General features: G+C 43.1%; 2 protein-coding genes across 2 annotated transcripts; one reads left to right on the top strand and one right to left on the bottom strand.

Moving 5' to 3' along the window:
- The first annotated feature begins 2,201 nt into the window (after window positions 1-2,201).
- Window positions 2,202-3,149, top strand: LOC142290077 (olfactory receptor 6B1-like). The gene has a single exon (XM_075334016.1). The coding sequence runs from the start codon at window positions 2,208-2,210 to the stop codon at window positions 3,147-3,149; it is 942 nt and encodes a 313-aa protein (XP_075190131.1). The 5' UTR covers window positions 2,202-2,207.
- A 19,893-nt stretch (window positions 3,150-23,042) lies between these two features.
- LOC142290076 (olfactory receptor 52K1-like) lies at window positions 23,043-24,002 on the bottom strand. Its single transcript, XM_075334015.1, has one exon. It carries the CDS (start codon window positions 23,997-23,999, stop codon window positions 23,043-23,045), a length of 957 nt encoding a protein of 318 aa, XP_075190130.1. The 5' UTR covers window positions 24,000-24,002.
- Window positions 24,003-24,509: the final 507 nt, after the last annotated feature.

Raw genomic sequence — 24,509 nt, 5'->3', positions numbered from 1 at the left:
AGGCCAAACTGCTCATGCCCCGCCTCTGTGGCCATTTTATTGAAGTCCCTTGCATCAACTACCGGAAGTTCAAGAAAGTCCGGCGCCCACAGCTCGCTGGCAGATCAATGGCACCCGCCACCGTGTTACCCCCGAGCCCACAGTATCCCCGACCCTCTGTTCACTGACCCTCCTGAGCTGCGACCCCCCCTCCTCTGAGCCTGCAGCATTGCTGACCCTTTGTCCACTGACTGTCGTGAGCCGCAACACCCCCTCCTCCAAGCCCGCAGCATTGCCAACTCTACATCAACTGACCCTTCCGAGCCACAATACCCCCTCCTCTGAGCCCGCAACATCGTCAACTCTGCTTCCTATGACTGTCCTGAACGCCCCCCCCCCCGGTGAGCTAATATAAAACACGCTAGGATTATGCGAAGGACTCCCACTTTAACATTTAGAATTATTTTTTCCTATTTTCCTTCTCTGAATTTGGGGTGTATCTTATAATCAGGTGCATCTTATAAAAATAAAAATACGGTAAGTTAAAAATTAAGAATTACACTATATTATAAATACTCATTGTTTCGTAATAATATAGAGAAATACTCTTCGATGTATTAAGAGTGGCTCCTGGGAATATTCTTGTACATAATGTTTAAACCAGTAATTACTGATTCCTCTGTTCTGTCAATATAACAGATGTTAATCACAAGGGACTGATTCACAGATACAGTATATATAGAGGAGACATACGGAAGATGCGTGGAGAACGGACCGCTCTCCTCACACCCTGGAGACAGTGTAAGATGTAAGTACGAAAGCTTGTCCTTTGTGATTGCGCGGAGGAAGACGGCTGTGAGAGATGCTCAAAAACAAGTGATGGCAAAAAACGATATCAACATATAAAAATAAAATTTAATTTGGAACCTTATCTTGACGACAGAGGGCTCCAGTATTTCTCAAGACGGTAGTCGCGAGAAAGGGAATACATAGCACTTGAGAAGATGACTAACGTTGATCAAAACACTCATCATGACATATATTATTTTCCACAGGGTGACACTACCCAACTGACAAAGGCAGCTCAGGTGTAACTTTAAGCTCCTGAGAACTGGGGCAAAATTCGTAATGTGAGTCCCTATTACATTACACAGGTGTGCAACTAAAAATCTTTTAGATTGTTTTCATCTAATTTCCATGTATTTTGGTGTGCTGAAAATGAAAAAAAAAAATATTGAAAAAAAATTCTGGATGACAGGCACAAAATTCAAAATTCTCTTCAAATTTAGTAGTTTTCTCAATTTTTGGTATTTTTTTGATATTAGGGTTTTTAACCAAATTTAACGTCAAAATTACTATTAATTAATTCACATCAGTGCATTCAAGATATACAATGCCAAAAAAAAATTATAACTTTCAAAGAAAAGAACTTTGAGAGTGAGCTAAGGAAACCAGCACCAACATGTTGCAAGCTGAATGCATGGGCTGGGACATGACTGGGCTTGTTATTTCTTGGTTCTCGCCTGTTCACACTTTTTAATCTCAGTTCATGTTAGCTCTTATTTACCAAAATTAGCATTAGGGCTCAGCGGAAGTTTATTAAGTCACCTGACAGTTTCTGTCACATTTATGGTGCATATTTGTAGTATTAATTTAATCATTTGCGGAAGAAAGGATTTTTGTACCCCATTAGCCTTCTGGACCAAGGAGTAACCGCCATCTCTACACCCCCTATTTGTAAATCTTTGATTCCATGGCAGAAATCAATTATCATGTCATGCTTTGCCCCGGAGGTCTGAGGGTCCCAATATTTGTATCAATCTCCGTGACTTTTCCTTAACTCTTGGGCCTATTTTTAACCCCTTGTGTGTTAACAATGCACAAGTTCCTATCCAGGAGCAAATACAACAGGGCCAACCAGAACTGGATCCAATATGGCAGTTTCTAGAAATCATCCTTTTCTCTATAGGTCAAATCCACCAAGTGTTTTACTAGAACGTGCACTCGTCCCAATACCAGTAGTTTGGGTCCTACAGCTTTGCCGATATGTTATACTTTTATGTTACCAAAGTTTCAAAATTGTATGTCGAAAACAAAATGTATAAAAAAGAGAGACAACAAAAATTGTAAGATTCTGTTTTTCTTCAGGTTGATTGTTTTTTATATAGATTTTTAATACATAAATATTTTTTTCTAAAACTAAATTCTAGATCTCTTTACCAGATCCAATGGCCAACCAGTCCTACGTGAAAGAGTTCATCCTCTTTGGCTTCCCAGGACTTCAAGAAAAATTCTTCCCGGTGGTTTCCTTGACCTTCTTCTGTGTCTATAACGTATCAGTATGTGCGAATGCCACCGTATTAGTCTTAATCGTACTCAGATCTCACCTTCATCAGCCCATGTACATGATCATTGCTAACTTGGCCTTTTCTGATTTGCTTTTTGACACAATAACCCTTCCAAAAATAATCTGCCGGTATTGGTTCGGAGACGGATTCATTCCATATAATTTATGCTTTTTCCAAATGTTTTTTGTTCATCTCCTCAGCCCTCTTGATTCCTTCATCATCCTACTGATGGCTGTTGATCGTTACGTGGCCATTTGTAACCCACTTAGGTACCACAATATCATCAGCAACAAGGTCATAGCCATCCTCTTCTCATTCTGCTGGTTAATGGCAGCCATTATTTCATTGACCGTCATGTCATTTGGGATGCAACTTACATATTGTGGTCCCAACATGGTCAAGAACATTTATTGCGCTGTCACACCAGTTGGGGTATTGTCTTGTGCTGACTCTCTATGGACTAGAAAAACGAGCTATTACATTGGTCTGATAGCTCATATGGGATCCCTGTCCTTTATAATATTTTCTTATATCATCATCCTTGTGAAGGTCTACTCAACAGCTCGCAATGAGAACTGGCAGAAGGCCCTTTATACTTGTGTAACTCACTGGTTTGTCATAGTCATACACTTCGTCCCCCGGTTGGTGGTTTACAGCTACGATCAGGCGCAGCTCATGCCCAACGCTGATATTAATGTATTACTGATTTGCTTGTATACATATGTGCCACATGTTAGTAGCCCAATTGTATTTTGTCTAAGAACAGAGGAGATAAAAAAAACATTGATCAAAATTTTGAGGAAACAGACAATTACTTTGTAATTTGATTTTTTTTTATCTTTTTATTTACAAAACTAAAAAATAAAGCAATTCAACTTTTCAGCTGACAATAAACAGATGTTTCTTGTAAGGATGTCATGGAAATGTGTCAAAATGAATGAGGATGAAAGTTACGGGAAGTCCGAGACACAAGTAAATGCTCCTGAGATGTTCTCCAACAATCCAACCTCAAATAGAATGGTCAAGCTGTTATGTTGTGGGGCAGTAAATTGGGAAAATTACATATTTACTATTTACTTTATTTTTACATTTTTTTTCTACATCAAAACCAATATGGGAGACTTCTGGCAGAGAGGAGAAAAGGGAATTGACGCAAAACGAAATCACCTTGAATTTTACAAAACTTTCAGAATCACCTGAATCAGAATTTGTTTGCAGTTCACTTCTGACAAATACGGCAAGAAGGCAGCGAAGCATCATATTACGGGGTTATAGGGGGCCAAAAAGAGGTTATAGAGGGTCAAAAAGGGGGTTATATATTAACTTCCCCTCAATCCTCCCTGTCACTGTCTTCTTGAATCAGCTCTTCTGTCTTCTATCGTCTATCCCATTTCTTCAAATTTACTTTGCCCGCTATTTTCTTTCTTTTATCTCCTTTCTTGTATTTTGTATCATGTGGTCCATCTACTCTCCTGTATCCTGTGCTGTATATTCTTTCATCTATCTGCTGTCTTCTGCATTTTCTTCTTTTATTTTCTTTGTTCCATCCATTTCTTTCTGTCTTCTATCGTCTTTCCTTTATCTCCTTTGTTTATCATTCTTCTATTCTATCTTCCCTTCTATCTTTCTTCATCTCTATTCTCTTCCTTCTTCTGTTTTTAATCTTCTTTCGTCTTTCTCTTCTGTGTTTTTTTCTATTTTGCATCTCCTTTCTTCTATCTTCTCTTCAGTCTCCTATATTATTTGCTGTATCCTCTAATTTCTGTCTTTTAGTTTTTATCTTTTATCTCCTTTCTTGTATTTTTTATCATTTCATCTCTCTTCTCTTCTGTATTCTGTGCTCTTTTTTCTATCGTCTGTCTTTTTCTGTCTTTTCTTCTGTCTTTTATTTTCTTTGTTCTATCCTTTTCTTTCTGTTTTCTATTTTCCTTCCTTTATCTTCTTTGTTTTATATTCTTCTATCTTCTGTTTTTTTTTTCTTCTCTTCTCTCTTCCATCTTCTATATTCTTTCTTCTGTTGTTTTTTTTTGTCTTTTATCTTCTGACGTCTACCTTCTCTTCTGTTTTTTTTTTTTATTTTGTGTCTTCTTTCTTCTATCTTCTCCTCCGTCTCTTATATTATTTGTTTTATCCTCTAATTTCTATGTTTTATTTACTTATCTTTGATCTTCTATCTACTTTATCTTTTTTTTTGCATTTTATTATGTCATCTATCTTCTCTTCTGTATTCTGTGCTCTAGATTCTTTCTTCTATCTTCTTTCTTTTATCTCCTCTGTTTTATATTCTTCTATTTTCTTTCTTCTCTCTTTTATCTTGCTTTATCTCTATTCTCTTCTATCTTCTAGATTCTTTCTTCAATTTTTCTTTGTCTTTTATCTTTTGTCGTCTACCTTCTTCTTCCATGTTTTTTCTATTTTGTATCTTCTTTCTTCTATCTTCCCTTCAGTTACCTACAGTACAGACCAAAAGTTTGGACACACCTTCTCATCTCTAGAACAACTGTTAAGAGGAGACTTTGTGCAGCAGCCTTCATGGTAAAATGGCTGCTAGGAAACCACTGCTAAGGACAGGCAACAAGCAGAAGAGACTTGTTTGGGCTAAAGAACACAAGGAATGGACATTAGACCAGTGGAAATCTGTGCTTTAGTCTGATGAGTCCAAATTTGAGATCTTTGGATCCAACCATCGTGTTTTTGTAGAAAAGGTGAACGGATGGACTCTACATGGCTGGTTCCCACCGTGAAGCATGGAGGAGGAGGGGTGATGGTGTGGGGGTGCTTTGCTGGTGACACTGTTGGGGTTTTATTCAAAATTGAAGGCATGCAGAACCAACATGGCTACCACAGCATCTTGCAGCGGCGTGCTATTCCATCCGGTTTGCGTTTAGTTGGACCATCATTTATTTTTCAACAGGACAATGACCCCAAACACACCTCCAGGCTGTGTAAGGGCTATGTGACTAAGAAGGAGAGTGATGGGGTGCTACACCAGATGACCTGGCCTCCACAGTCACCAGACCTGAACCCAATCGAGATGGTTTGGGCTGAGCTGGACCGCAGAGTGACGGCAAAAGGGCCAACAAGTGCTAAGCATCTCTGGGAACTCCTTCAAGACTGTTGGAAAACCATTTCCGGTGACTACCTCTTGAAGCTCATCAAGAGAATGTCAAGAGTGTGCAAAGCAGTAATCAAAGCAAAAGGTGGCGACTGAAGAACCTAGAATATAAGACATATTTTCAGTTGTTTCACACTTTTTTGTTAAGTATTTCATTCCACATGTGGTAATTCATAGTTTGATGCCTTCAATGTGAAGCTACAATTTTCAGAGTCTTGAAAATAAAGAAAACTCTTTGAATGAGAAGGTGTGTCCAAACCTTTGGTCTGTACTGTATATTATTTATTCCATCCTCTAATTTCTATCTTTTATTTTTTATCTTCGATCTTTTATCTCCTTTCTTGTATTTTTTTATCATTTCATCTATCTTCTCTTCTGCATTCTCTGCTCTATATTCTTTCTTCTATATTCTGTCTTTTCTTTTGTCTATTTTTCTTTGTTCTATCCTTTTCTTTCTGTTTTCTGTCTTGTATCTTTTTGTTTAATATTCTTCTATCTTCTGATTTCTTTCGTCTCTTCTTGCTTCATCTTAATTCTCTTCTATCTTCTAGATTTTCTTCTATTTTCAATCTTCTTTTATCTCTTGTCTTCTTTCTCTTCCATGTTTTTTTTTCCAATTTTGTATCTTCATTCTTCTCTCTTCTTTTCGGTCATCTATATTTTTTGTTCTATCCTTTAATTTCAGTCTTTTATTTTTTTAATCTTCGATCTTCTATCTCCTTTTTTGTATTTTTTATCTTTTCATCCATCTTCTCTTCTGTATTCCGTGCTCTATATTCTTTCTTCTATCGCCTGTCTTCATGCTTTTCTTTTATCTTCTTTGTTCTTTTTTTTACTTTCTGACTTGTATCTTTTTTTTCCTTTACCTCCTTTGTTTAATATTTTTCTGTCTTCTGTTTTCTTTCTTCTCATATTTCTTCATCTCTGTTCTCATCTCTAATCTTTCTTCTGTTTTCTGTCTTCTATCTTCTTTCCTTCATGTCCTTTGTTTATTATTCTTCTATCTTCTGTTTTCTTTCTTCTCTTGTATCTTGCTTCATCTCTATTCTCTTCTATATTTTTTCTTCTGTTTTTTATCTTTTATCTTCTGTTGTCTTCCTGCTCTTCCATGTTTTTTTCTATTTTGTATCTTCTTTTTTTCTATCCTCTCTTCAGTCGCCTATATTATTTATTTTATCCTCTAATTTCTGTTTTGGGTTTGATCTTCTATCTCCTTTCTTGGTTTTGTTTTGTTTTTTTTTTCTCTTATCTTTCCATCTTTCTTCACTTCTGTATTCTGTTCTCTATACTTTTACTGTCTTCTATCTTTTCTACTATCCTCTATTTTCTGTCCTCTATTTTCTTTCTTTTTTTTTCTACCTTTTCACTTCCCTTTTTTCTTTAATCCTTTCTCTTTATCTTTTATCTTCTTTAGTCTATCTTTCTTCTGCCCAACCCATCATGTTCTTCTTGACACGTCAATGATGTACGTGGCGTCCCATATAATGAAGTAAGGTTTAGTGAATGAAAGACCAAGAAAATATTACAAAGAAGATGTAACACAAAAGAAAGGAAAGAAGAAAGAAGACAGAAAAACAAGGATAGAACAAAGAAGATACATGCCACAACAGCTGATTGGAGAACCTCAAGTGGGGACAGGTATGGGGATGGTATATTATGGTATATTAACCCTGTCTCGGCTGATTCAATTAGTATCAAATTTATTATTAACTGATTCGAAATGGAATTTTGGGAGCTTCACTCAATTCTAGTCTCCGGTGGCCACTTATCTTCTTTATCTCCATAGAAAAAATGTATGTAATGTTTGATACTGGACATTTCAAGATCCGAATGTCTATGGACAACTTAAAGGGATTGTATCAAAGGGATTAGATTTAACATTGTGTTTTAATTAAAATATTTTCAGATTGTATTGAATAAAATGTTTATCATAAACCAAGAAGAACAGAAGTGAAGAGAAGAGCGGTGGCCGGGGTCACCATAAACAATGTACAAAATACAGAAAGTTACAATGCACATATTAGATTAAGATTTTAAGTTAAATTAAAGCAAAAAGTCAAATAAATAAAAGGAATAATATAAATGTTAGATAATTTTCCCTTCCTTTATATTGTTCTAGTCTCCTTATGGCTGCTCATCCCTATTTAGTGTTCTTCATATGGGGGCTACAATTTATTTTCTGGGAAATTTTTATATTGTTTCCTCTGACACCAAACACATGATGGGTGAGTTTTGTATCTTTTGATTTGTTTTTTTATTTTATTCAATGTTGAGCATATATTTTACAATTATTTGAATAAGTAAAAGGTACTATAGTGGGTAAAGTCAATCACCTAAAGACAAAACTGGAAAATACACCATAGATTTCGCAAAGACACAATATGAAAGTGTGAGTCAGGAAGCTGGACACGCGTGTTACATTTCCATATTGACCCTAGAAATTGATTCATGCAGAATCTAATTTACCTTGAAATTTGAATTTGATTTCTGTTTTGCTGGATTATAAAGGTCAGGAAAGAGGTTAAATAAATGTACCGTATTTTTTGGTTTAGAAAACGCACCGGATTGTAATACGTTCACCAAATTCAGAGAAAAAAAGAGTGAAGACAAAGGGGTCAGTCTTATAATCCGGTGGCGTCTTACCGAAGTTGGTGGCAGCAGTGGTGGCGCCGGGTCAGAGGAGGCAAGGGCGGTGAGTGTCCCAGATGCTGTCCCAGAAACATTTGGCTGTGTTGGTGTATCTGTGCTGGGGCTCGAGCTGCGTCGGCTGCGGGTGGTGAGGTCTTCAAGGAAATGGTGCCCAGAGTCAGCGCATGCACAGATTGAGCTCGCAGCTCAATGGCAAGCCAAGATCTAATCTGCACAAACGCCACCTCCGGGTGCCATTTTCCTCAAGTCCGCTGCTGAGAGATCAACGGGCCAGAGTCGGCGCGAGCGCAATGAAATCTTGAGCTGAGAGCACCATCTGAGTATGCACCGACTCTTGGCACCATTATATGATCTCCTCACCACCCACCCCGCAGCACCAGCCCAGCCACCGCAGCTCAAGCCACCACAGAGCCCACACAGCCAGCATAGACCCCGCACAGCTGCCACATACCCCGCACAGCTGCCACATACCCCGCACAGCCCCTGCAGCACCAGCCCAGCCACTGCAACTCCTGCACAGCCATCGCAGCATTCCCCCGGCCTCCTGTGATCCCATTCAGATTATAAGATGCCCCTCTCACTTTCCTTCCAAATTTTTGCACATTTAAATTAATTATATAGTATATGTATGCAAACTTTCCAGTATTAATAGGGAAAAGAAAATATGTAGCCCTGAAAACAACTGTATAAGTATAGAAGGACTGTAAGGCAATAAAGCCTGCATATATTCCTCTAATCCAAAACTATCCCTTCTCCAACAACTATCCCTACACTGAATGCAGGTAACAGCAATTTTACTAGGGAAAGGACATTAAGTAGCACTGAAAAAGGCTTTTTTTCAGAGGTGCAGCAGAAGTATACAATTACTGGAATAGTAATTAACTCCTTCATGACCATGGACGTGCTGGTACATCCAAGGTCGTGTCTCTGATGTGGGTTCATACACCGAGCTCACAAATTTGATAAACGGACAAAGTCTAATTAAGAAATGTGCTCCTTTCTTGTATAAACCAACTACTATAGTTATAGCTCCAATCAGAATTGGTCAACCCCTGTATAAATTCAGTTAACTTGCAAATTGTAAGAACTTTTTGTCATTTGCAATAAACCTATGAGACAAGAAAAATATAATCGCTAAATACAACTAACATAGCAAGTGGTTTCTCCAACTTCACCACAAAATGACACTTTTATTTAATACAGCAGTAACAGAATTATTAACTTCATGACCAGCTCCTTAGTACTTAGTAGAGCCCTTCTAGCTATTACGAACTGCTGCCCTTCTGGCTGTTACAATCTGTTGCCCTTCTAGCTTTTACGATCTGTTGCCCTTCTGGCTGTTACGAACTGTTGCCCCTCTAGCTGTTATGATCTGCTGCCCTTTTGGCTGTTACGACCTGCTGCCCTTCTGGCTGTTACGACCTGCTGCCCTTCTGGCTGTTACGATCTGTTGCCCTTTTAGCTATTACGACCTGCTGCCCTTCTGGCTGTTACATTCTGTTGCCCTTCTAGCAGTTACGATCTGCTGCTCTTCTGGCTGTTACGACCTGCTGCCCTTCTGGCTGTTACGAACTGTTGCCCTTCTAGCTGTTATGATCTGTTGCCCCTCTGGCTGATATCACCTGCTGCCCTTCTGGCTGTTACGACCTGTTGCCCTTCTAGCTGTTATGACCTGCTGCCCTTCTGGCTGTTACGACCTGTTGCCCTTCTGGCTGTTACGAACTGTTGCCCTTCTAGCTGTTATGACCTGCTGCCCTTCTGGCTGTTACGACCTGTTGCCCTTCTGGCTGTAACGATCTGCTGCCCTTCTAGCTATTACGACCTGCTGCTCTTCTAGCTATTACGACCTGCTGCTCTTCTAGCTGTTACGATCTACTGCCCTTCTGGCTGTTACGATCTGCTGCCCTTCTGGCTGTTACATTCTGTTGCCCTTCTAGCAGTTACGATCTGCTGCTCTTCTGGCTGTTACGATCTGCTGCCCTTCTGGCTGTTACGTTCTGTTGCCCTTCTAGCTGTTACGACCTGCTGCTCTTCTAGCTGTTACGATCTACTGCCCTTCTGGCTGTTACAATCTGCTGCCCTTCTGGCTGTTACATTCTGTTGCCCTTCTGGCTGTTACGACCTGCTGCCCTTCTAGCTGTTACAATCTGGTGCCCTTCTGGCTGTTACGATCTGCTGCCCTTCTACTTGTTACAACCTGCTGTCCTTCTGGCTGTCATGACCTGCTGCGGGTGTGATGCATCAGTTCCAGTTTGCTTTAATTTCTACACAGAACAAAATTCCAGAGCTTTTGTGGCTATTTCTATGGCTTTAGCACATTGGGGTCAGAGAATCACAAAATGTTAGAGTTGAATGGAACCTCTAGGGTCATCGTGTCCAGCCCCCGGCTCAAAGAAGGATTCACTAAACCATCTCCAACAGATGTGTGTCCGGCTCTCTCGGAAATGACTTCTCTTGTGCTTTTGGGTCATTAGAGTTGACTTCTTGGGGTTCAGGCATGGAGATTTCAGTGTGTAGTGTGCGCCTCACTCTGCAGACTGGAACCTCAGTGCCTGATGCAGCCAAACATTGGTGCGGGTCTTCTGTAGTCACTCAATGGTTTTTGACCAACTGCTTTCTTAGGAATCTAGAGGCAGCCGGTGCCAGCTTCCTCCTCCTGCCACTTCCTGGTAGTACTGCCAGTGTTCTTATGTGACCTCTGCTTCCAGCAGTATCCCTAAGAACACTCTTTGTAACTTTTTGTATCCTTCTTCTTGTTTGTACAATGACCTGGAGGCAGTGGTGTAACTAGAGTTTGATGGGCTCTGGAGTAAAGTTCAGACCTGGGCCCCCCTCCAACCGTACACCGAGACTCGGGATATGGGATAATGACGCCGACACTTGGCTCCTTCCCTCAGCTCTCATGTTTCCCATGATTTGAAATTCCTTTTTCTATCAGCACCCGGCTTTCCTATGTTCTGATCTCCATCTTGTCCTCAGCAAGCATCTTCACCATGCTCTCCTATACATCTTTCCCTCAACACCCAGCTTTTCAATTCTATGATATACATCATTTCCTCAGCAACTGGCTTTCCCATGATATCAGGGCATGGGAAAGCTGGGTGCTGAGGAAAAGATGTACAGCAGAGCTTGGGAAAGAGCCTCTATCCCTCACCACAAAACTTTCCCATCCCATTCTTTTATCTTTGTCCCCCCCTCAGATATAGCTCTCCGAATACTATAACGGCCCCTACATATCCTTCCATATAGTATAATGGGTCCCAGATAACCCTTCATATATTAGAATGCACCCTCACAGTCCTTTATATTGTATTATGCAGCCTGCATACTGTTTAATGCACACCCATAGGCTTTCATATATTATAATGTAGCCCCATAGTCCTTCATATTATATTATACAGCCCCCATACCATTTAATGCACACCATGGGCCTCCGTGTATTATAATGCACCCCCATATTCCATGTATAAGGTGTCCTTCATATTGTGTTATGCAGCCCCTATTCCATTTAATGCATCCTCATAGTCCTCCATATTATACAGTCATATGAAAAAGTTTGTGCACCCCTATTAATGTTAACCTTTTTTCTTTGTAACAATTTGGGTTTTTGCTATTTCACTTTCATATATCTAATAACTGATGGACTGAGGAATATTTCTGGATTGAAATGAGGTTTATTGTACTAACAGAAAATGTGCAATCCGCATTTAAACAAAATTTGACCGGTGCAAAAGTATGGGCACCCTTATCAATTTCTTGATTTGAACACTCCTAACTACTTTTTACTGACTTACTAAAGCACTAAATTGGTTTTGTAACCTCATTGAGCTTTGAGCTTCATAGGCAGGTGCATCCAATCATGGGAAAAGGTATTTAAGGTGGCCACTTGCAAGTTGTTCTCCTATTTGAATCTCCTATGAAGAGTGGCATCATGGGCTCCTCAAAACAACTCTCAAATGATCTGAAAACAAAGATTATTCAGCATAGTTGTTCAGGGGAAGGTACAAAAAGTTGTCTCAGAGATTTACACTGTCAGTTTTCACTGTGAGGAACATAGTAAGGAAATGGAAGAACACAGGTACAGTTCTTGTTAAGCCCAGAAGTGGCAGGCCAAGAAAAATATCAGAAAGGCAGAGAAGAAGAATGGTGAGAAAAGTCAAGGACAATCCACAGACCACCTCCAAAGACCTGCAGCATCATCTTGTTGCAGATGGTGTCACTGTGCATCGGTCAATAATACAGCGCACTTTGCACAGGGAGAAGCTGTATGGGAGAGTGATGCGAAAGAAGCCGTTTCTGCAAGCACGCCACAAACAGAGTCGCCTGAGGTATGCAAAAGCACATTTGGACAAGCCAGTTACATTTTGGAAGAAGGTCCTGTGGACTGATGAAACAAAGATTGAGTTGTTTGGTCATACAAAAAGGCGTCATGCATGGAGGCAAAAAACGCGGCATTCCAAGAAAAGCACTTGCTACCCACAGTAAAATTTGGTGGAGGTTCCATCATGCTTTGGGGCTGTGTGGCCAATGCCGGCACCGGGAATATTGTTAAAGTTGAGGGTCGCATGGATTCAGCTCAGTATCAGCAGATTCTTGACAATAATGTGCAAGAATCAGTGACGAAGTTGAAGTTACGCAGGGGATGGATATTTCAGCAAGACAATGATCCAAAACACCGCTCCAAATCTACTCAGGCATTCATGCAGAGGAACAATTACAATGTTCTGGAATGGCCATCCCAGTCCCCAGACCTGAATATCATTGAACATCTGTGGGATGATGTGAAGCGGCTGTCCATGCTCGGGACCATCAAACTTAACTGAACTGGAATTGTTTTGTAACCAGGAATGGTCAAATCTACCTTCATCCAGGATCCAGAACTCATTAACAGCTACAGGAAGCCACTAGAGGCTGGGATTTCTGCAAAAGGAGGATCTACAAAATATTAATGTCACTTTTATGTTGAGGTGCCCATACTTTTACACCGGTCAAATTTTGTTTAAATGCGGATTGCACATTTTCTGTTAGTACAATAAACCTCATTTCAATCCAGAAATATTACTCAGTCCATCAGTTATTAGATATATGAGACTGAAATAGCAAAAACCCAAATTGTTATAAAGAAAAAAGGTTAATATTAATAGGGGTGCACAAACTTTTTCATATGACTGTATAATGCAGCCCCATAGTCTTCCATATTACATTATGCGGCCCCCATACCATTTAATCCACCCCCATAGTCCTCCAGGTCTTATAATGCAGCCCCATAGTCCTCCATATTATATTATGCAGCCCCCATACCATTTAATGCACCTCCATAGTCCTCCATGTTTTATAATGCAGCCCCATGGTCCTTCAAATTATATTGTGCAACCCCCATACCATTTAATGCACCCCATAGACCTCCATGTATCCATGTATTATAATGCACCCCAATAGTTCCTGTATAAGGTGTCCTCCATATTATACAGTATTATGCAACCCCCATATTTTTTAATGCTCCCCTATAGGCCTCTGGCCACCATCTACTCACTGGTTAAAAATAAATAAACAAGTCCTGGGATGAATATCCAGTGTGCATGTTGTACAGTGACTTGGCTGCCATACAACATCCACACTGGATATTCATCCCAGGCACCCAGCTGCTCTCCTAAGGCGCCCGCACTCCACCACCTTGCCTTGTGCACAGATTCCCTGCAGAACTGGCCTCACTATTGCTGTCTTTTTGTCCAAACATCAAGGCTCTCATTATTGCCTCTGGCATATAGTTCTGCAAGTCCCTCATAGTCAACCTCAGGATCATTTTTGCCCAGACGAAAGCTCTGAATACAAGAGCCGAAAAGTTGGCAAAAACTGACAGTTTGACTTTTTGCAGAAATCACAAAAATAAAAGAGGCAGCAGGTCATAACAGCCAGAGGGGCAGCAGGTCATAACAGCCAGAGGGACAGAAGGTCATAACAGCCAGAGGGACAGAAGGTCATAACAGCCAGAGGGACAGAAGGTCATAACAGCCAGAGGGGCAGCAGGTGATATCAGCCAGCGAGGCAGCATATCATAACAGCCAGAGGGGCAGTAGGTCATAACAGCCAGAGGGACAGAAGGTCATAACAGCCAGAGGGGCAGCAGGTGATCTCAGCCAGCGAGGCAGCATATCATAACAGCCAGAGGGGCAGTAGGTCATAACAGCCAGAGGGACAGAAGGTCATAACAGCCAGAGAGGCAGCAGGTGATATCAGCCAGCCAGGCAGCAGGTGATATCAGCCAGAGGGGAAGCAGGTCATAACAGCCATAGGGCAGTAGGTCATACCAGCTAGAGGGGCAGCAGGTCATAACAGCCAGTGGGGAAGCAGGTCATAACAGACAGAGGGACAGAAGGTCATAACAGCCAGAGAGGCAGCAGGTGATATCAGCCAGCGAGGAAGCAGGTGATATCAGCCAGAGGGGAAGCAGGTCATAACAGCCATAGGGGCAGTAGGTCATACCAGCTAGAGGGGCAGCAGGTCATAACAGCCATAGGGGCAGTAGGTCATACCAGCTAGAGGGGCAGCAGGTCATAACAGCCATAGGGGAAGCAGGTCATACCAGCTGGATGGACACTACAAAGTACCAAAGACACTGGTCATGAAGGGGGCAAATAATTCTGAGACTGCAGGAGTCTGTAAAAATATAATTTTTTGCTAAATCTGAATTTTTAACTTAGAAATTGCAATAGTAAATATGTATTTCATTTTTTAATTATAACATTCATTTATTTGAATATCAAAAATATATTGAGTGTATGAACTTGAAAATTCCACACAAATCTCTACGAGCGTCTAGGAATATTATAAACAAGCTGACAGATGAGTGCGCAGCCAGCCCCAATGCCCTGGCGTAGACCTGCTCTGCGAAAGCTCAAGGGGCTCAGTACCAGTCCTCAGCCGGGTCATAAAAAAACTAATTACGAGACATAATGAGGAGATAGTGCTTGTCAGGATCATCAGACGTCTCCGATTGTTTTGTTCTCTAAGTTAATGTTTCCAAAAATTCCCAGTTGGTTTCCCCAGACCCTTCAAATGTCAAACTGACAACAACCTCATTATCCCAGTCTCTATTTACTGAGAAGTCAGAGGGGAGGTCATTAGATAATGATACTGTGCTCTTTACTGATGTCTCCTAGGACGTCATTACCAATGTCAACGAGTCCCAACCTCAACTGCTCATTTATGGTCTTCAGTGAATTAGTGTTGTTTTTGCATTTTAATTAATGAGACGTCTCATCCAACAGCTGATCTCTTACATTTCAGATTTGTCAGACTCAACCATTTCTTTCTTATTTTTTATGCTTTTATTGTTTAAAATTTAAATTCAAAATCTAAAATGATAACATTGTATTTAGATCTATTTTCCATTAACTCAAATAGCTGTAGGGAAATATATCTCAAAGTTCTTCAATTTAAAATCATTTTTTTATTTTTTATTTTCAGGGAATGTATCACAATGTTTGTGTAATCACACTTCTGGACTGTTACAACTTAGAATTTACAGACTAAATTATACATTTTTTAATGTTACAATTGTTATTTAAAATTTAAAAAAAACATGTTTTGTAATCTATTATATATTATTTTTTTTATTAAGTTAAAAGTAGTAAAAATGTAACTTTAACAGAAATGTCTTAAATAAAATTATTTTTGTTTTATTTATAAGGAATTCAATTTTAGGGATTTTCAATTCGCATGGATGAACGGCTGCCATTTTGCTGGATTTTTTTTGAAGATTAGGAAAGGCATAAAACACAATAAAAGATTATATTCCTCTCTCCTTGGCCCACCCGTCATGTATTTTGCTACCACAGCGCTCCTGCACGTCCTTTGCTTGGCTCTTCAGATCTTTGGTCACGCCATAGACCTCAGATTACGTGGGATGAATCAAATATCAATGATAGCAACAACATCAAACTTTTAACCCCCTCAATTTTTTTATTTTTTTCCTCCTTTTTTCCCAAGGCCATAATTTTTATACCTTTCCTCCCACATAGACGTATGAGGGCTTTTTTTGTGGGATGAGTTGTGCTTTCTAATGACACGTCATAATGTCATGTGCTCTTGGTCAGTGTAACACTGCACTATGAAGGCTGCTGAAGCTGCCAGCAAAGCAGCCTCAGAGGGCAGTTAGCAGACAGACCACAAGAGGGCAGTAGAATAGTAAGTAATCTGAGTCGGCAACAGGAGGTCAAGACAATAGCACAGGGAGAGACAAATCGTGGTCAGGTGGTAGCTAGGGGTCAGGAAGCCGAGGAGTCATGAATATACCAAAGGGGGAGAAGGGACCCGGAGACAGGAACGTGGATACAGGTCAGAGCTGGGAAGTCAGAGTACCGAGGTGGAAGGAGGATAAACAGGTCAGCACGTGGATAAGACAGACAGGAAGGGATAAACAGTCGACAGGAGCTGGACTGGGACGGACAGATGGCATGAGGTATGGTTCAGAGCACAGTAGCAGGGAAGCAGGACAGATCGGGAACACTCACCAGAGCCAGCACACACGCTGCAAGGCAGAACTATCACTGGCGCCGAACTGGACACCTCACATGGCCAGGCTGGCGTTGGGGAAACTGCCTGGTTGGCAGATACCGGCCTGGATCATGACAGTCAGTAAGATTAAACAGATACCAAGCATGCAATTTTTTTTATTTAAATGGTGATAAAATATTTGAAACAGTCTAAAAAAAATCACATGTATCCCTATTTTCCAGGATTTGAATCACTTTCAATCTCTGATTAATGGGGATGTTTAAAAGCTTGCTTTTTGCGTTCTGAGCTAATGTTTTTATTGGTACTATTTTGGGATAGATACAATGTTTTGTCGTTTATTGCATTTTATTGCAGTGCTGTGGCTGAGAAAAAAACATAATTAAGACGTTTCAATTACATAATTTACCTTTTAAATTAATTTGTTTCATATTTAGATTTGTGATGAGTGAGCATGCTCAGTACAGTTCATTGCTCCCAAGCATTAGGGTGCTTTATTGAGTAATGAGCAGTGCAGAGTATTGTATTGCACTCACATGGTCGCCATCAGGGCATTACTACCATTACTGGTGTATGGGGCCCAGTGAAGAGGGTCGTAGGGTTGCAAAACATTTGTTTGGAAGGTGAAGGGTACATTAACCATGAGTGGTAAATCACAACGAGGTTGTCATGGAAGGGGGGAATAGGCGGGGTGTTGGAGGTGTACGCGTGGGAAGTTCTGTCAGTGAAAGGTCTAGTGAGGGTCCAGTAGCCAGACGTGCCTTCGGTCCCAGACCGGCTATTGTACTGCAGCTGCTGACCGTCCTCCTAGACTCAGCCAGGCACCCAGTCCCAATATCCCGCGACTGGGTCTCCGACTCCTCCGGGTCCAGACTACCGTCTGCAACCCAATCTACTTCTCCCCTGGGAGCTCCAACTCCCAGCTTCCCGAAGCTCCTCACTGCTTGAGGGCTACCACTCAACTCTACTGTCACCTCCCACCTCCCTGCCTGACCCCTAGGTGGGCGGCCTTATTCCAGCTTAGCAGCCCACTGTTGTGCCTGACAGGGTGCGGTGCGAGGTGTGACTAGGATTTGTGGATGCTGATGGAGGCAGTACTGCAAGTTGGGAACCCAGAACCATGGGGGTTGAGTCCTGCACAGGGAGATAAAGAGCGTGCAGTACCCTGTGATGACCTGACTAGTCCAGGGGCGTCACATTTACCTGCATTTCTGCTAAGGGAAACCTAAGAAAAATGAGATATTTAGCATATAGAAATGGCCATTTGTGTATCTGCCTGGTTGCCACATCACGGCATATCTCGTAACTGGGTACGTACTCTATGTTGAAGCCTCTCTCTGGGTCTTGTCTATATTCAAGAGGGTCATACCTTCTGACCGTGCACCCCTCCCCCACTTGCTACAGGTGATTTTATCCTATATAGCAGGTTCCTACTTGACCATGCACAGGAAGTTTTTTAAACCAGAGAGAGGCTTCAACATTGAGTAGATACCCAGGTATGAAATATGCCGTGACGTGGCAACTGGGCAGATATACAAATGGCCGTTTCTATATGCTAAATATCTCATTTTTCTTAGATTTCCCTTAGCAGTAATGCAGGTCCATGTTCACACATTCATAGTTTCCATACTTTAGCATTCCAGAATGCAAACTGTCTTTTTTGTATTTTATTTCATGTTCAGTTATGCAGCTGTTCACATTGCAGTTTGGTGAGTGCCGTCAGTCTTTTTGTCTACATTCCTCAGAGGTGCCACCCGAATTTCCCATTTTTGCACCTGCATCAGAGATCTCCAACCAGCACACTTACTGTGGGGAGCCCCAGAAGGGCGAGTCTGCAGAGCTCTTCACACATTCTATCCCATGGACATCAGAGGTCCGCTGCAAAGATTCCTAGACTCAAGAGGAGGAAAGCATCTGCACCGATGCCCAAAATATTTGTGAGTTAGATCTTAGCTCGAACGAAGTAGGGTCCCAGCAGGTTCCCGACCCTTGTCAACTGACGTTAACCCCCGGGGGTGGAGATAATGATGGTGAGACTCAGATACCTGAGACACATGTGTACTCTGCTGTGTTGTCAGGGCAGGAAGAGTAAGAGGGGACAACATAGAGCATGACCACGAAGTTGTAGATCCCACTTGGTGTGAGCCCAGAGACACGCAGCTGAGTAGCTCATCAAATGAGAAGGAGAAAGCTGAGGATGATATGGTGGCGATTCCCACACAAACACGTAGTGATGCAACTATTACAAGCACTGCATCCTCAGCCACTACACTGGCTGTGGCAAGCAGCGGTAGCGGATCTGCAGTTCGTAGGAAGGGTTGCCTAGCCTTGGCCTTTTTTGAGACCACAAAAGAGGACCCAAATTCCGTTATCTGCCAACATTGTATACAATGACTTAGTACAAATTAACATCGTCTGCTGCTTCTTCCTCCTCCGGCATCACTGGTGAAACTATTCTAACACATGTCTCCGACCACAGAACCTTCTCTTGTGTACCCGCTACAGTGGGGTAGCGGGTACACAAGAGGTGTACCCAGCTCTTTTAATGCCCTATAGGGAAGGGGGCAATTGATGCTACTGTACTGCTGTCTGCCTGAAAGGATTTTGAATGTTGAGATTCCTAAATGGGTCTCAAAGTAATGTCTTTTCGGTAGTGCCAGGCTTCTGGGAGGAGCAAGCCTACACCTTCAATCAGGCATATCTTCATTTTTAAAATTCAAATGCCGGGCCACAGCCTGTGTTGCATGGACTGTACCTCCAAGCTCTTTTAAATCCCTATGGGGAGGGGGGAAATTGATGCTACTATACTGCTGTCTGCCTGAAAGGTTTTTAAATCTCAACACTCTAAGTCAGCTTTCAACATTCTCTTTTGACTGCAGTTTCAGTGGTCTGAGAGCAAGGGGCCTACGCCTGTCTTTTATTTTGCTGTCCCTGGTGAAGGTAGAAATGATGATTCAGACCTTGTTTCTGGGCCAGTCCCACAAAGCCAAGTTGCTTAATTGGCCTATTTGTAGTGTGTGCCAATTGTTACCACTTTTCCTGTTTCCTGACTTTCATTTTTGGGAATGTGGAAACTGCAAGTAGGGTCTTCAAGATGGCTTTAAAGTGCCAGGGGTATGGAAGCACCAGCCTTACGCCTGCCACTCATGCCTCTCTTTATTTTTACAATGAAAATGCCAGTCCACATCCTGTGTGTTAAGGGGGCTTTACACGCTGCGACATCACTAATGCGGAGTCGTTGGGGTCACGGAATTTGTGATGCACATCCGGCCGCATTAGCGATGTTGCTGCGTGTGACACCGATGAGCGATTTTGCATCGTTGCAAAAATGTGCAAAATCGCTCATCGGTGACATGGGGGTCCATTCTCGATTATCGTTACTGCAGCAGTAACGATGTAGTTCGTCGCTCCTGCGGCAGCACACATCGCTCTGTGTGACACCGCAGGAACGAGGAACCTCTCCTTACCTGCCTCCCGGCCGCTATGCGAAAGGAAGGAGGTGGACGGGATGTTCTGGCCACTCATCTCCGCCCCTCCGTATCTATTGGGCCGCTCAGTGACGTTGCTGTGACGCCGCACGGACCGCCCCCTTACAAAGGAGGCGGTTCGCCGGTCACAGCGACGTCGCCGGGCAGGTAAGTATGTGTGACGGGTCTGCGCAATGTTGTGCGGCACGGGCAGCGATTTGCCCGTGTCGCACAACAGATGGGGGCGGGTACCCACACTAGCGATATCGGGACCGATATCGCAGTGTGTAAAGTAGCCTTAAGTCAACGCTATCAGACAGTGCTTAAATTAATATGCATCAGAGAACGCAGTCACACAGCTGCAGAGTTATGGAAACCTATCCAGGCTCAGTTTGATCCATAGCTGTCTCCACTGAACCTGGAACCAAGGAAAGCCATGTGCGATAATGGTGCAAACTTGGTGGTGACACTACGCTTGGTGACATCACATGTGAATTGCATGGCTCATGTGCTCAACCTGGTTGTACACAAATTTCTAGACCACTATTCCTGTCTGGATGCACTGGTGCAGAAAGCACAGTCGCTTTGTGCTCCCTTTTTAAAATGGAAATGCCAGGCCACATCCTGTGTGTTGCATGGACCATACCACCATGCTGTGCAAGTCACTATTGGGAAATGTGGGATGGGGGAAGCAATTGATGCCGCTGTCCTGCTGTCTGCCTGAAATATTTTTATATCTCAAGAAACTCCAAGATGGGTCTCCAGGTTGTGTTTTGTCTGTACTGGCAGGGGTATGGGAGCACCAGCCCTACACCTGTCTCTTATCCACCTCTATATTTCTTATTTCAATAGCCTAGGAAGCTAATAGCTATGCTAAAACAGTGGATTGATTTGTTTTTATCTTTCTCTATCTCAATATCTTTCTTCTCTTCTCTCTGATCCTCACTTTTTACTGTCTTGTTGCAACATTTACTCCTTTCCTGTCACTTAGCATTGGTCTCTTATCTGGTAGATCATTATTTCGCGGGCGGAGGAGGGGACGCTGCGCTCTCCCACTGCTCGGGTCCGGCTGCTGCTGCTGCTGCTCGGTGGTGGCTCGAGCGGTGGGCTGGATCCCGGGGACTCGAGCGGCGTTCCTCGCCCGTGAGTGAAAAGGGGAATGGTTTTGGGGATTTATTGTCCGTCACGCCACCCACGGTTGTGGTGAGGTTGTGTCACCACCGTTGCTCTGGACGGGGATCCCGGGAGCGATGACAGGGAGCAGCTTGGATGTTGGTTCTCCCCTCCGTGGGTAGGGGGCTTGGTTGTCCCGGGGCCCGGTGAGGGGTAGGGATGATGGCAGGCGGGTTACGGGGCCTGGTGAGGTGCAGGGTCGTGGGGGCAGCGCTGTGCCGCACGGCACGGTGGTACTCACTCAGCCAATCATGAACACAAAGTCTCCGGTAAAACAGACGGCTGGATGGACGGGTCCCACAGACGGCTGTGGTGTTTCTCCTCCCGGCAGGTTGATGGTGACTGCCTTTCCCTGCACCAGTGTGTTGTGTACGGTTCCAATGGGTTCCCACCGGTAACCCGCTCCCCAGCTTTGAAGGTTGCTGAAGGAGCCCCTTTTGCCCGCAGGCTCTGGCCCTGGGAACTGTAGCCTTGGCGGTGACTGTGTTTCCCTCTCTCGGTTGGACTGTTGCCTTCAATCGGGACTTGGCTGCTGGGAAACCCAGGAGGTTCCCTTCGCTAACGGATTTGACAATTTCAGCAGTGACTCCTAGCCTTGTCGGGGTCCGTAAGCCCTGCCGGTTGGTGCTGGCTTCTCTTTGCATACCGGTCCGGTACCGCCGGGCCACCACCCATCCACGGTCCTTACGGCTAGCTCCAATAGGCCTCTCCTGCAGACGGTTACCACCGTCTGCCAACCTTGCTGTATCGTCCGGGCCACACACCCGGACCAACTTCAGATTGCTCTTCTGCCACTTCTCCTCACTCCTACTCCACTCCTCTCCAAACTAATCTGAAAACTCTCTGAACTACTTTTCCCGCCTCCAGGACTGTGAACCAACCGCCTGGCCCACCCCCTGGTGTGGACATCAGCCCCTGGAGGGAGGCAACAAGGGTTTTTGTTTGACTTAGGTGTGCCTGACCGGGGTGTAGGGTGTGTTGGTGTAGTACCTGTGACGTCCTGGCTTGTCCAGGGCGCCACAATTACACAGCATGAAGGGGAGCGATAGGACATGGAAGCTACTGAGCACGTGCATGCACCACCTAGGGCAATGGTCAACCAACCTTCCGGTCCGGCCACGGGACAATACGGGCTACCACCAATGTACAGTATACCATTTTATTAGATGTATATTACAATTGCATTTCATCTGACGTTTCCCACTGAACTGTGATCAATTCTTCCTAATGGACAACTCCTTTAATTTTCTTTTTTCTAACCTGTGCGTCTCAGTCAAGTGACTATCCAGGATTAGAAATACTGGTTAGAAAATAATGCACGTGACAAAACTAAAATACAATTTAGTTGGTTAAATATGGATTTTTTTTTATTTTACTCTATTTACTGTGTGGGTGCAATGAGGAACTTACACAAAAATCAGATTAATGACAGGGAATAAATTAATGGGCTTTGAATAGAATATAGGGGTGCATACTTCACATCCGCTCCATTTTTCCTCTTATTTGCTATTTAGTGAATAGGGGAACTGGGTCACAGGGATGCCCATTTTGGAAATCGGTGGGATTACAAGTGGTCGACCCTAATGTTCTAACATTTATCTATTATATGGTAGAGAAGTGATTGCACCAATACCTTATCTGTAGGATAGGGGACTTCTTTGTGATTGTTGGTGGTCTAAACTCTACCAGTTCTATGATCAGAGCCTTTTCCGGATAGAATGGAGGTCGAGCATGCACACCACCTCTCTTTTCATCCTCTATTGGAAGGCTGGTGATCTTTTTAACACATTCTTGAGATCAGTGCACCCCAATCTCAACTTTTAACCCAAACTTTCTACTTAACGCTCTTCCAATGACCTGCCGGATTTCTTGAGTCCTTAGACAATAGATGATCGGGCTCATAACATGGGGGATATATGTATAGAGGCAGAAAAGTAAGACGCTGATGTCTAGACTGAACACTATGTTGAGCTTGTAGATTTGGTACACAAACACCCGAGGGCCATAGTACATGGTGATGATGAATAGGTGAGTGACACATGTGTAGAACGCTTTCTGTAGACCCTCGTTCCTCACCGATGAGCGGACTCTCACAATGATGAGGACATACGAGATGATAATATAGCACAATGGTCCTAGGAGAACCACCATGGCGATGTAATACGACGTCTGTCTGTGGAAGGAGTTATCCCCGCAGGCGAGAGCCACGACCGCCATGCTTACACAGAAGCAACTGTTAACTTTTCGAGGTCCGCAAAATGTAAAATGGGCACTCCAGACGGCATTGGTCAAAGAAGAGAGAGCTGCAAGGAACCAAAGGAAAATGCAGATAATTATGGTCCGTCTGTTTGTGACGATGGAGAAATATCTCAGGGGTTTACTGATGGCCACATATCGATCAACTGCCATGAGCATGATGATGAATGAATCAAGAGACCCCAAGAAATGGATGCAGAAGAGCTGGAACATGCAGGCAGAGAACGTCATGGTTCCAGCTCCAAACCAGTACTTGGCTACGATTTTAGGCAAAGTTATTGTATCAAACAAGATATCAGATAGGGCCAGGTTCATAATGATGATGTACATGGGCTGATGAAGTTGTTCCTTCCATACAACCAGCAGGATCACCGTGCAATTTGCCGAGAGGGACGTGACGTAGACAAGAAACAATATGCAAGAGACCCCGGTATGGTACATCTCAGGGAGCCCCGGGAATCCAATGAGCACAAACATGGCGTCAGACTGATTGGCCATGTGTTGGTGATGAGCTGAAACAGAAGGAAGGGCTCAGAATGTTAGAAGGTTTAAAAGGGCTGGAATTCTGCATCATTTCCACATAAAATACTACAAATAATGTGTGGATTTAATAGACAGTAAGGCTAGGTTCACATTTCCGTTGTTTTGCATCAGTCACATGTGTTGCTTGACGCTTGTGACTGATGCGTTGTACAACGGGTGACAAGAATTGGAATTCATTGTCACGAGAAAGCGGACTCCATTGTAAAATGAGTGATCGTTCACAATAGCTGGCTGCCGGCTTTTGAGAGCGTTGAGTTGATTGCCCGGCGGCCGGCTTCTGTGAGCGATCAGCTGATCTCCCGGCCGCCGGCTTTTGAGAGTGACTGATCACTCTCAAAAGCCGGCTGCCGGGGGATCAGCTGATCGCTCTCAAAAGCCGGCATCTGTGAGATCAGCTGATCGCTCACAGAGACTGGCCACTGGGCAATCAGCTGATCGTTCGGCCGCCGAGAGAGAGCATGCGCA

The sequence above is a fragment of the Anomaloglossus baeobatrachus genome, chromosome 2, assembly GCF_048569485.1.
Source record: "Anomaloglossus baeobatrachus isolate aAnoBae1 chromosome 2, aAnoBae1.hap1, whole genome shotgun sequence".
Taxonomy (NCBI): Eukaryota; Metazoa; Chordata; class Amphibia; order Anura; family Aromobatidae; genus Anomaloglossus; species Anomaloglossus baeobatrachus.
This window is presented reverse-complemented; position numbering and strand designations above follow the sequence as displayed.